A 13,747-nucleotide genomic window follows, 5' to 3' on the forward strand; every position below is an offset into this window, starting at 1 on the left:
TGAAACAAAACTAACTTACCCACTGGAATAACATGACCCACAGTTCCCAGATTGCTGAGGATAAGGCCGCCTTTAAGCATAAAGAAGTCTCCGACACCAAGACCAGGTAGCGTGACTGCGAGGCTTGATGATTAAGAAGCATCTCACAATTATCCTCAAATGATTAAAATAGCAGGCACGCCTTTAAACGCCTGACTTCAACGGGAAATGAACGGTACAGCAACTGGAGAGTGTGCCCTTAACCTGACTGTAAGACGTTTCATGTCATACATTAAGTGGTATGATTTTTATCTGACTTACACAAACATTCCTATTCCGGTTTAAAAGAATAAAAGTAGGCGTTTAAGTTTACCACGGTTTGGTGTGGGTGTTTGATACCAAGCTGTCGTGGACACACCAACCCGACGGAGGCATTACCGTCCACCATTACGCCTCCATAAAAAGGCTTTTCACGGTTGAGCTAATCTGACAAAGTTCTTAGATCAATGGCTCATAAAGCCATGCCCATCTGCCTTTGAAAAGGCACAGCAGGTTTAACCTTATTCGGTGGCAATACTGGTTATGATGTTCATAAACTTCAGTGACTCAACTTTGCCCAAAAGAAAAGCTGCCCATTTTCAACTAACCCACCAAACAACAACAAGCTATCGCATGCTAACGTTAACTTGGCTTGCCAACAACAACCTGTCCATCTGTCCGGCTACTAAACCAGCGGCTAACTATCACGAGCTAACAGCCCATTGTGATTATCATCAGTTTCAGAAATTAGAGGAAATAAGCTCAACCCTGCAGCCCTTGCTCCTTTGAATATTGTGGCAAAAGTGTGATTTTTGTAGCACCGATGTCTGTGCAAATAGCGATACACGACAGACAATGAAACCGACCTCGTCTCAAGTGAGCAGCTAGTGTTACAAGGCTAGCTAAGGGAGCTAAGTTAGCCTGCTAACGCCATCTCCCCGGCCACTAGTCTGATGGCAGACAGTCGCTAAATTTATTCACAAACAATCGAGCGTTAATTACATACAGAAAATGACAGTTTTACCTCAGCGTTCTGCAGCTTCAACCTAGGTGAATAAACACACTCCCTTACATTATTTACTAATATCAGTGCATCCATGTACAAGTTTTGCTGGGAAGTTTGGTTAATATTTTTGTACTTTCGAAGCTGGTGCACTCAGTACGTAAGTGTGTGTATGTGTAGCTGAGCGACACACATACTATTACCTTGCACGTTAGCTGAGATCAAGCTACGCTAGCTAGCTTAACTTAGGTTAGCTGAGCTAACACCGAAAGAGAAACTTCCGTCGTCGTCATGTTTTAATTGAAAATTAAAAACCCTAAATTACGTTACATACTAATGAAATAGCGCTGCGCGAACTTACAGAGTCTAGGAGGATCTTGGCTGAATTCCCCCCGTAATTTTAAGTTGTCTGTTGCGACTGTTTAGCTGGCTTCAGTGTAAAAAATCCCGGGGATCCCCTCTCCTCTGTCCGCTGCCACTCCGGCTGCCAGATAATGTAATGAGCCACCACACAGGCGGCGTCATGCTGCGTTCATACACACCTCGGAAATGCTAAGAGCTCAGAGAGAAAGGAAATGATGCGTTTGAACACACTCCACTGACGTACTGCAAAAGAGGTGAAAGTAAAAGCAATTGCAACAGAATTATGGAATGAGAACTTTAAACAATCAGACCGACATAAAATCGGTGTATAGCAATAATTATAATAGGAAGAAAAAGAATTGCTTTGGCAATATTGCTTTTAGAAACATGCCATTAAGCATATTTGAAATGAGAAAAAGACTACCATTACTATCACAATCCACTTTCTGAGAACTGATTATATTATATCATGTTTTATGTATTGTTAAAAAAAAGTTTGAGTCTATAGTTCCATGTAATGTTTCACTATTCCTGGAACGTTTCCTGAAGGTCATATTTTTCAGCAGCAAAACTCCCCAGAGGTCATCTGAAAGTCTAACAAAACAAAACCAAAGAAAAGAAAAGAAAAGAAAACGTTCTTGGAAGTTTACTTCCGTTCAACAGTTAAAACCCTTCGGGGAAGATTCGCAAAAGACTTTCTATTCTTCAGAGAATAAATAAAAATTATTCAGTAAATATTTTCTAAAGCTTTCACACACACAAAGAGACAGCATGTCCCTAACATGTCTCTAACAAGGTTGAAAACAGTTTTACTTTCAGAGAAAATATTCTAAAAGTGATTTTATATTTCACAAAGATACCTTTAATAGTCAGCTTCTACAGTGGGATTCACAGCAAAAACAGATTGTGCCATCCTTTTTATGGTGAGTCTGAACAGATATAGGTGTTTCACTATACACGCTAGTTCCTGCTCTTTCAGACTGCTCATTTCTGAGGTTCTCTGGGTTAGCCATTTGCTGAAGTACAGTCCAGAGGCAGAAGCACATCATGTGACAAAGATTACCCAGGCTACTAATCTACTGCCATAAGCTTTGGAGCTGTTGTGTGAGTTTATAATGGTATCCCCTTTAACTGTAAGCATGCAGGCCTGTTTAAACTGACCTCATAATAATCCCCTCTGACTGTCATTTCATCTGTGGGATAATAGTGACCACAATGTGTTTTTTTCCAAGTTTATCACTATTTCAGCTGCTCTACAGGCGCTGTTACATGCAGCAAAAGAGTCACAGAAGCAGCCACCTTGTCTTGTCACACTTTTCTGTATTAACTAATTAAACAGGTGCAGGAAGAGATGTAGGTACAAAGGTCCTTACAAGTTGGATAGCTACACAGTTAATCCTAGTATTTGTCATGCTTTGAATTTGTGCTTTGAAAATCCCAAAGGATAGATACATGAGTAAGATTATACTTAGCTACACACAGGCCTCATAACTTGTTAAAAAGACACTTCTGAGAGGTGCAAATGAACATTTTTCCAGTGAGATTGCAGGAGCCATATTCAGTCTTATAGTCAGACAAAAAAAGGAGTGGCAGTTTTAGTTTAGAAATTTGGGAAAATGTTTATAAGAATTATTTTAGGTAAAAGTGCTAAAAGCTACATTTTATTTTTTTTAACTCTGAAATTACATTGAACGAAAACCTTAGCACCATCGAAGGGTTAGTAATAAAACAGACTAACACCAACTCTTACCACTACAACAAACTATAGGTAACACTGACAAATTATTGTTCTGGGAAAGCATTTATTACATGGCATGTCATGTGGATGTTACTTTGACACCTTGCACCCTAAACATTGCTGTAGAGCAAGCACCCTCACCATAAACCCAGCACACTGCAAAAAGTACTTAGGAAAGTTTTAAGGAAGAATAAAACAAGTCCAAGGCGTGGATTGAGTAGTTGACTGAGGAGCCAACTGATGAGCCCAAACCAAGGATGATCCAGAGAAATTACGCTCACATCCCAGTGTGTCATAAGTAACTATCAAAGCTGCACCAGGGGGAACTACACAAAATTAGAGAAGTGGTTTTGACATTGTGGGTGATTGGGTGCATGTGGCACAAGGCCTAGCTTTGCTTCCTACTACCTAAAAGCATATAAAATATGCAAACAATGCATTACCATTCAATACAATTAACTCTAGCACACCCAGCACTTCTAGCAGCATAAGTCAATGAATGTAATGTCTACAAAGTGAGGTAAAACAGTCAATTACAAAATTTCAATCATATTTTTATTGGAAAATTATTGAAAACAATGTAAGAATTAAAAACATAGGAACTGGATAGAACATAGCAAGTACTCAAGCTTAAACTGTGTCCTTACAGAGTGCTTTAAATACCAAGCATCAAGATACCTACACAGGTTAGCTAAAATAATACATATCACACTTTACTAAATTGACTTTATAAAACGTCACTGTACAATAAAAGGTTCAACAAGTGGCAAATCTATACAAACATACTGTAAAGAAACCCCTTAGTGGAACTATCATGACAAATTAAAATAGAACAAAATAAAATAAATTCTTTTTTTGTGATATCTGAAGATTATTGAAGGCTCCAAAAGTTAAAACATGATTTGTAAAAAGTAATACATCTACAGGAATTTATATATTATGCAACTTCCAAAAATACATTGCTTAATGTGTGTTTTTTTTTAACTGCATGTGGCAAACCTAGTGGCCACCAAATCACATAAGTATTTAAACACTGTTTGTTAACAGACCAAGCATCTTCTGCACAGTGGATTCTGCAGCAATGTATACTGTCAATTCTCAGAAGGAAACTTTTTCAAATTATTATCCTGTGAAAATAAATTACAAGGTTTCTATTTTTATCTACTGTGGATTTTGTGCAAAAAAGTTATCTACCAAGAGTTTATTGTTAGCAGGTCAAAAACTATTATACAAGGAATCTGCATCAGTAACTTTCATGCAAGAAAAAACAAAAAAACCCAAAACAAAACAGTATTCATACAAAAAAGGCAAGATGTAAAATATTTACCAACAGTTACAAAAATAGCAAGATGAATAAATTAATTTCTTCTACATTTCTTTACTGCCCACATCTCTCCTCTTGTTTTTCCAGCAAATGGAAAAGAGTCCTGGCAAATGTAGTGAAGGGTAAAGAAGCCTTTTACCATGTGTCCTTCACTCCTTTAATCAACAGAGAGCATGAAATACCTGTACAACTGCAGTTGTAACTTTTCTACAATATTAAAAAATATAATAGCAGTCAATCAGGGAGAAATCTCCAGAAGCTGATAAAGTGAAGGCCCAAACTGTCATCTGTTAAAATCCTTTTAAGCTACAGTGGTCTGGATAGCGGGTTGGAAGGGATCAATTTGCTGCTTGTGATAATTTAGTATCAACAGTCACATGTTAGACAGGAGGTTCCTTATAACAGGCTTGCAAGGCTGGTGGTTGGACCGTTTTGGGCTTGGATCTGGACAGGAGGGGGGCCATCAGTCCACTGAAAGAGAGATGGAAGTAAACCGTTAATGCAGCCATACACCAAAGCGCCTAGCCTCAAAAAGGCCATTATGCGTCATATTCAAGGTCACCGTTTAAACGTTTTTGAAACAGATCTCTTGAAATATTTTATTATATAATAAAGGGACAAGAATTACATCATCTCAAAGACTTTTCTTTTTCCTGTATCTATCTAGAGCTTTCATGTTTACTGAAAGATCCAATAAACATACCGGGTTTTCCCTGGCCGAATAGCACAGCTCCTCAGCAAATCATCATCAAAAGATTATATTTTTCTTGAAAATTAAATGTAACACGCTAATCCGTGATTTTATATTTTACAACACATCAAGACTCAGACGAAAATGTTTGAATTTTAACCAGAGCAGTGGTCAGCGATCAGACTCAGCTTGACGAAAATAGCAAAATTTGTGCCTTCTTAAGTTCTTATTTAACATTTGAGAACTTCCAAGTTAGTTGGTATCATGACTCAAACAACGAGCAACAAGCCTATTGTTAACTAACATTAGCATAGCATTTTGGAAATGGTAATGGGTATTTTTGGCTTCCTGATAGTTCAACACCGCTTGCAGCCTTATTTGTAGCATTTCCCACACAAGAACCTTTAAACTGTGTCAGGCAACTGTCTCCATCTCTCTCTCTCTCTCTCTCTCTCTCATAACACTGCAAAGACATGTAGATTTATGTCAGCCATGTGATCAATACGAGCTTCTCCTCATCTGTTTAGACTCAACTGCTAGTAAACAAGTGAGTCTAAACAGTATTAATTATCAGCACTAACACTTGACCAGTTCTCCACTGGTTTTACTGAGACCACAAATCAGTTTCTCACTGGTGGATCTTAATGCATTTGATCCTTTTCTATTCAAAGCCTACCAAGCTAATAATTCAAAGCTGTAATCTGTGATTTGTCCACTGACTCGCCGATTTACCTTTTCAACTAATTCAGTCAAACCTACTGTTTATGTGCCATATTTCTGCAGACTGAGCGCACCCACATCCCTCGTGTTACATCACGACCAAGTTCTGATGCTTATAGATGCATTGTGCACGTTCTTTTTATTTCTGGCCAACAGATGAACAATAATAGAAATATTGAGCTTGAGCAAATTAACCAGATGTAAATACCAAATATTTTTATCATGGTGTTTGTCATTTTCCTTTAAGGCCATAATCTTGTTGATTTAGAGCTTCTTTTCTTTTTGGTTCAAGAAAATTTTCATAAAATAATAATAACACAGTGTGATAACAATAAACCTAGGACACCAAGTTGCTTTAACGTACACTGATGAGGTTATGCTCAGGAAGGCTGCAGGCAGCGATGTGGTCCTGTAGCAGCTGCTGGGAAAAGTTCTGGTGCATCTGGGCGGCTTCATGGGCATCCATGGTGTTCCCAAGAGCCTTGTTCAAATCTGCAAGCACAGCACATGGTCAAAACCTTTAAACAAAGCTTGTATTGTAAGAAACTGTGATAAACTCAAAAATGTTTTGCCAAGTAGTCTACACAGATTAGACTGTCTGTGCAGCTCTAAAATAACAAATTATGTTTTACTGAGAAACAGGAAAAAGTCATTCTCTACCTTTCAACAGTGCTGAAGACCAGAGCTGAACTGACATGTCTGGGATCTTGCTGGCCAGCTGCATTGCAGGTACAACCATGTTGTTACTTTCCTACAGAAAAGACAGAAATTTAGAAAATGTCTGCAAATTTTCTGCAAAACCAGTCCTCATTTGAAGACATGCACGCAAAAAAGGGTAGGTTTAAAAATACAATGTTCATTTATTTGTACAAGAGTAATGAGGACCCTCCAATCAACTAAATGACAAAGAAATCTCCTCACAAATGACAAAGAAACCAAATGTTAAAATGGTTGTAGCTACAACCATCAGCAGAGGAAGAGCCAGCTTTTAAACATATTTAGCAGAGATGGCCAGAAATTACTGAATCATTTATTTCACATTTTAAAATATTCATGTGCATATTGCAGCCTTTCTCTGTTAGTTGTTTTGCTTTGCCTGAGACTCAACTAACAAGCAGAACTATGCTTTTCTGTATCGACCAGCAAATGCCTCAGTAGCCACAAACTAATGTTATGGGCTATCACGGGTCCATGCAAATTTGGTTAAGTGCGATGAATATGAGAGCAGTTTCATAAACCAAGACAATGTATCACTGTTCATTCTGTTCCTTTTATGGGCAAAATGTATAAAAAGTTTAACGAATGAGGCTCCAGCTGCAACATTAAACAGCAAAAGGGGATGAGATTAGACAGGTGAGTCATTTATTTCTTACTTTAATAGTTATGTTCTATTTAGTGACCATGTTCTTCAGATCTATCAGGTTACCATTAGTGTGAGCATTAGCCCCATTTGCCAAGTATTTAGTCTTACTCTGTGGTTGCCCAATACGTAGAAGATGTGGCCCAGCAGAACAAGGGAGCATGCCGTCAGTCTGTTCAAATCCTCAGCATTAGACATCTTCAAGGTTTCTCTTAGGAACCGTCTTCAAGACAAAGAAATAAAATTATGCAACAGCGCGGGGTGTGTTTTTGGGTGTGCATGGTTGAAAAAAAAAAGTGCCATACTTTGCCTCGTTGTACCGTCCCTGAAAGAAAGACAGGAGTCCCCTGATGTAGAAGGCAGCAGCGCGGAGGCAGTGGGAGCTGAATGAAAAGAGAAAAGTCAAAGGGTGTATATTTCAGAGTCTGAATTAATATTGTCATTTCATGTATTTTCTTGTGTTGAACATAAAACATGGCTCTTACCTTACGGGAAAGTTATGGTCTGGGTTTATTCTCTCAAGAAGGCTGTACAGCTGAGGAAATTAAGAAAAAGACAAAAAAAAAGGAATGTTAAACATTACAAATTGAATAACAAATCTTTTTTTGCCCCTTTGTCTCAAAGCCATAATGTTTATTTTTGAAATGACTTTAATCTCCTAGATGTGGTAGAACTGGGATACAATGTAGTTCTAACTATGCTGAATGAACATTTTTCCTTTGAACATTTAACTTTTCAGTGCTCCCTGGTGGACGGAGAATGTAATGGCAACACCATGTATACGAGGACAGGACAAAAGTATTTATTCAGCCAGGCATTGAATTAACCCACAGCCCACTACATTTCACTAATGTAATTAAAAGACGGAACTCATTATTATGAACTGACCTCCTGGTGTCGGTTGCCTTCCCTTATGTAGACGCTGGCCAAGTTGGTTACAATGTATGTCCACAGTTCCTGGTGTGTGGTGAGCTGAAACACAAGAAGACATGTGGACATAATTTAGATGAGAAAAGAAGTCGCTGCAAGACAGCATTGAAGCGTTTGAAATGGAGGAACTTTTTCACAATTCTAAAAACTTTTGAAGGAAAAGGTACTTTAACTTTTTTTTTTTACATTAATGTTAAGTGCTTTCAACCACACATCTGCTTTCCAACTCTGTAATTATAACCAAACCCATGACAAACAACAAGCACACAGCTATGTTCAGGGCCTCTGTCTTGTTGTTATTGTAGCTGTTGCTATGTCAACTACCCACTGGATAATAAGTCACATTAGCATTCCTATCGGTGGTGGACGTGCAATAAGGGGGAAATAAATAGAATAAATAACAGAGACCTGTAAGCTATGTAGTTCTCGCTGAGCTGCCCTGTAGCTAGCTACCCGCAGGGAGTCCCTAGAAATGTTCAGTCTAAATGCTTCTTATAAGATGAGAAGATGCGAGAACTGTTACAGCAACTGAAGAAAGAGTGCCCCCCCCTCCCAAAAAAAACCAAGAAAACCAAACAAATTGTCACATACTCACCCGCAAAGCTGTAGTAAACTGTGCTTCTGCATTATCCATACAGTTTACTGAGATACAGTACAGACCCTGTGATATGGGAAGGACAGAAGATGAGATCTTTTAGACTTATTATTGGAAAAAAAAAACCCCAGCAAAACCTCACCCAAAAAACAGGAATAAGACTAAAGCTTTTTTCTTTTTCTTTTTTTTTGCAAGTCATTTTTATAGTTCCTTAAATTTGAAGCCGTGTTCTGTAACTTTTGTCTTATATGGTATTGGTAATACGTTCATTAAGCACAGAGTTTAGACAACTTAAGGGTTTTGGCTGAAAATGCTCACCAATAGTGTGTGAAGCTGAGCAGCATGGTTGGTGAATAACCTGGGGGACTGTTGGCACAGCTGACACACCTGTGAAATCTAGAGGGACAGAACAGAGACTTCGTTTTCACAGGACCATTTAGATATGCAAATTATTTTAAAATATAACCTGCAACAAAAATAAGATTCCAAAGGCACTGGACATGACTATATGCTTTTTAACAGAGCACATATCAAAGTCAATCTATTACACTTTTCTTGTTTTCTGCCACATATACTGTCAAAATGATGCATGCACATGTTAAGAATGGCCAAAATTTGAAATAATGATGCCAGTGTTTATACAAAAAAGTCAGTCGTCAAGCTGCTCTACATGCTCAGTTTCCAGGGAAGTTAATCAGAAGAAAAGCAGCCTTAAGTAAAGGTGGTTTTCAAATGGCTTGCTTCATATAGAGGACGCACAGAGGGGCTGCACCAAGGGTCCAATTAAAGATAAAAAATAAAAACATTCTTTCGAACAGCGAATTCTGTAAAGATACACTAGAAGAGTTCAGGGATAAAAGGTGGAAGGAAGCATAATAGCATGCTTTAAATAGAAAACAAAACTCAAAAACTGGCCATAGAAACAGAAACAATATACCTCTTGTAATGCAGTGGCCTTGTGGCCTGTGACAAGTCGGCACATGATTATGTGTTCCAGTAGAATGACTTGAAAGGTAGATAGGATAGGGCTGCAGTCCAACACTGGAGCATAAAAGACACAAAGGACAAAATTTACAAAAGTAGTAGTGTAGTGTACAGGTGTGTTTTCTGTTTGTTTTATAAACAGTGTGAATATTTTAACTCACTTTTTAGCTTCTCTAGTTGCATAAGAGCTTTGTCTGTGTACTTCTGGGCTTTCTCCAGATAGCCTGCTTGCATGGAGTGCATGACTGTCACCTGTAAAATGAAAAGAAAATACAGTTAACAGTACAGTCAAATCCCTTGCAAAGCACTAATATGGGGGGGGGGGTTTCCCTCTCCCCAAACTGTAGTCCCAGAAGCTTTCAAGCTCTACGCTTTTGATATCTACATTTTTAAATGTAGTTGCGTTTCCACTGCAAATTAAAACTACAGATTACTTGTAAACCAGCTGGAAATATCTGTGTCAGAAGTTGAAAAACATTTTACAGCAGATGTTTACCTTGGACTGTTAACGATCTCAGGCCATCTGACTACAAGCAGACAGAATATTTAAATCTCTTGCTATCATGTGTTCCACTGACGCATTAGGAGTTTTTCCTGTGGAGTTTTAACGTCTGGCTATCACTGGTCAAGGACTAGATTTATTGGTAATCAAACTTTTACAATAAAAATTTTTTGCAACCTTCAAAGGAGTGCAGAAACAAGACAAATAAGGATCATTAGATCCCACATTTATCACAGATTTTCCTCTTATGTCCTTTTTGGAGACTTAATAGTGTTTATACTACAAAATATATACGGTTATATGTGTTCCAGTCCACTCTGGCAAATGGTTTAAGTAAATGAAGCGAATATATATGAAAAATAAATAAAAATTGCATATTTGTGGTAATTTACACTTTTCTAAAACCCATTTGTGATGCGACTCCCCAAGATGCAAACACATCACATCAGCCACTTAAAGCCAAGTGTAAACAGGGTCATAAACTGGAGGACAACCAAAACGGACTATATACATTAAAAATAAAAAACCAACCTCTAAAAGTCATGCTGAGGTTAAAACTTTAAGCGAATTTCAAGTTACGGAAAGAAACGCGCCATTACCAAATATACGAGGACACACATATGTTCCTTGGGCAGCCAGTGGAACAAGTCAGCTGGGTTGCTCGGCAGAATCTCATCATCATGGAGTGTGGAGATGGTTTGGATACACTGCTGCAGCTGCTTCAAACACGGCTTCACGCTCTTCACCTGGAAATGTTCATTAATATCCGTCATATCTCTTTGTAGCATTTAGCACATAGTTATACCTCTACCTATGCCACTAAAATCAACATTTGAATGCATGAACATTAAAACTTTCATAATCCTACCGATGTTACAGGAGAAACATAGCTTACAAAGCTTAAAAATAATCTGCAACAGAAATCTCTGGCAGGACTCTGAAACGGTAAATACTGCAGCTGTCAATTGCACTGACCCATGTATGCAGTCTGTGCAATGGGCAGGCATTTGTTGAGTTTTGTTACCGTAACCATTAAATAAATCTTATCCCAGTGCTCTGGTGGGATAAGACAGAAACACTTATAATGTCAGCATTCAGGACTGAGCGTTTAGTAAGGCTTTAACAAGCTTTTAAACCTTATTAACTAGTTTTTAATTAAATGTAACAGATGACTCGATACACACAGTTTTTATGTCCTAATAACCACTAAAGTTGAAGTTATGGCTCCCTCCACATTTATTCAGATAACAGAATAATTGCAGAGTAGCAAGCCTTGTTTTTCCAAGTGTTTTTGCTTAACACAATTTCCTCTTACCTGTCCAGCATCCAGGTAGTGTGTGACCTGTAGCACAAGGAAGAAGACCCTCAGAGACTCCTTCTGGATTGGGTTTCCCTGCCAGTTTTCCACTATAGTTCCACATAGTGTGAGAAGAGGATGCACCTCCCCAAGCTTCCTCTCCATTAGCAGCAACTAGAAGATTGGACAATATTAACACAATCAAAAATGCTTTTTGTTTATTTTAACTTGCACTGTAATTCCATTAGCATTGTGTTAAAAACAACCAAATAAACCCTGAAACAAAACAACAACAAAACAAACTGTTATTGTATGCACTATTTAATATAGTGTGTATTACAACTCTATAGCCCTACAAAGTGAAGTATGACAAAATACTCACCATCCCTTTACTAAGGAGAAACAATGCCCTAAAAAGCAAGAACAAGTCAGGTGAGTTTAGGAAGACAGACAATCTGATTTTTGTTTCCTTACTTCACTAATACTTTATTTCTCTTAACACAATACCTGTTTCTATGTCTGAGCAAATATGGACGTGACTCAGAACAGGTTAAGCGATTATTAATATAAAAATCTGACAAACATGTATGACATTTCCTCTATTACGCACCAGTGTCTGTGGCAAAGTAGGACTGTGTCAGCTGTGTTGTCAAGAGTTTCATAGTCCACTTTCTCATGACTAAACTTTTTAGGAGACCTAAGAAACCGCCAGCTACCCGCTCAAAGCCTTAAATGCAATTAACAGAAGACAGGTACATCTATTTACCTGGTATATTCGGAGCCCACCACTCGGGCGTACTCAGCTCCAACTCCCAAAAGATCACATGCTGACACCAAGTCTTTCTCCAGTGTATGAAGTTGCTAAGAGACACAATTAATAAACAATGAATAAATGAAAACAATGAAAGAACACAGTTATCTACTGGGACGTTTTGCTTTTGTTTTTTTTTTATTATAGACACAAACTCTAGACTCTAACCAATATAGTTCAAAAAGCTCTCATATTGGATTTATTACGTTTATTAATATTAAGAGAACACTATTATACCTGCTTATCAAAATATCTCGCATGAGTAAAGTAATACCCTAGGGGGAAACATTGATACTCATTGTACTTAATACATACCGCCAGCTGGAACAACAATCTGCAGTGCCAGTATGGTGTTTGTTGTGAAATCTGGATGGCTTTGCGCAGCAGGGGTTTTGCAGAGTCCACCAAATTCTGAAAATCGATTTGCAGAATCAATAGTTAAAAGTCAATTAAAAAAAGACCACAAGGCATATCTGTTTTTTTAAATACAGAAATTAAAATGTCCTACGATAAGCAGTAAAAAAAACAAACAAAAATTATAATGACCTTACCTTGAATTAGAATGGCTTACCTGTTGGCAAAAGAGTTCTGACAAAATGCTGGCAGCTTCAAACTTGACATCTTCAAACTGAGGAACTTGCTGAGATATATACCACTGCAAAGCAAAAGACAGAAAATGTTGGCGGCGTCGCATTTGCTGTCGTTTCTGACAACATTAAACGCTGATAGTAGCTTTTTAAGCTAACAGCAAAGAAAGAGCGAAAGTCTAAGACTCGGATGGCTATCTAACAAACAGCTGATCAAATCAGACACGAACTGACGTTATTTCTTCATCCATTTACGAATCAAACCTTCCCGAATAAACAGCGATTTAAAGACTTCCGCCGTTCACCGTTTTCGCTCCCTGCGGCCTACACCCATCCCCTTCTCCGCAGCATCCCCGCTCTTTCCCAGATCAAACGTCCCTCACCGCTTTCTCCAAGTGGTTGCGGGCCAGCTCGCTGTTCTTGGTGTGGTGGTAGAGAACCGAGCCAAGCTGAAGATGTGTTCTAGCTTCGATCCTCTGCGGGGGCTTAAACTGAAACACGGCCTGTAGACAGTGCACACAGAGTCGTATTTTAGGCGGACTGGAAGTTCGGAAATGCTCCGCAAAGCCTAAAAGGGCGAGGTACCAGCGCTCCGGGGCCTCTACGTTTGACGCCATTTTCCCAGACAACAACAAGTTTTTCAGCGCTACGGCCAGACTGGCGGGTTGCCAGGTTCGGCCATGTAGAAAGAGCTGCTCACTACTCCTGTTTCGTTTACACTGTTTAGTAAACCTTAAATTATGTTTGACTACGAACTAAAATCACGATGAGTTTATTAGAAATAAATACTTTATCTAATTGCATTTTACTTCAGACACCGTTGC

At 38.5% G+C, this 13,747-nt stretch overlaps 2 protein-coding genes and 1 long non-coding RNA gene across 5 annotated transcripts in view; 1 reads left to right on the top strand and 2 right to left on the bottom strand.

Moving 5' to 3' along the window:
* Positions 1-1,540, bottom strand: part of gatad2ab (GATA zinc finger domain containing 2Ab) — a 35,333-nt gene extending 33,793 nt beyond the window's left edge. The window contains exon 1 of one of the 3 annotated variants that reach the window (XM_085263797.1): positions 1,383-1,540. The gene's annotated coding sequence lies outside the window, so the exon portion shown is untranslated. Of the gene's footprint in view, positions 1-1,042; positions 1,182-1,382 lie in introns of those variants that run through there. The other 2 variants (XM_085263799.1, XM_085263800.1) reach the window with 2 other exon arrangements.
* LOC146546499 (uncharacterized) lies at positions 15-8,604 on the top strand. Its single transcript, XR_014890625.1, has 3 exons — positions 15-106; positions 6,528-6,586; positions 7,957-8,604. It is a non-coding gene; the product is annotated as an uncharacterized LOC146546499 (long non-coding RNA).
* LOC146546500 (MAU2 chromatid cohesion factor homolog) lies at positions 3,660-13,574 on the bottom strand. Its single transcript, XM_085263801.1, has 18 exons — positions 13,307-13,574; positions 12,908-12,991; positions 12,652-12,747; positions 12,292-12,386; positions 11,908-11,935; positions 11,544-11,699; positions 10,828-10,974; positions 9,888-9,978; positions 9,680-9,783; positions 9,061-9,138; positions 8,743-8,808; positions 8,106-8,189; positions 7,703-7,752; positions 7,523-7,600; positions 7,329-7,440; positions 6,518-6,608; positions 6,222-6,349; positions 3,660-4,917 (listed from the first exon to the last, which is right to left on the bottom strand). Exons 1-18 carry the CDS (start codon positions 13,538-13,540, stop codon positions 4,843-4,845), a joined length of 1,797 nt encoding a protein of 598 aa, XP_085119927.1. The 5' UTR covers positions 13,541-13,574; the 3' UTR covers positions 3,660-4,842.
* Positions 13,575-13,747: the final 173 nt, after the last annotated feature.

This window comes from Mchenga conophoros, linkage group LG23 (assembly GCF_057382185.1).
Source record: "Mchenga conophoros isolate Kocher_MC1m ecotype Shallow Benthic linkage group LG23, M_conophoros_male_GT1.1, whole genome shotgun sequence".
In the NCBI taxonomy this organism is placed as follows: Eukaryota; Metazoa; Chordata; class Actinopteri; order Cichliformes; family Cichlidae; genus Mchenga; species Mchenga conophoros.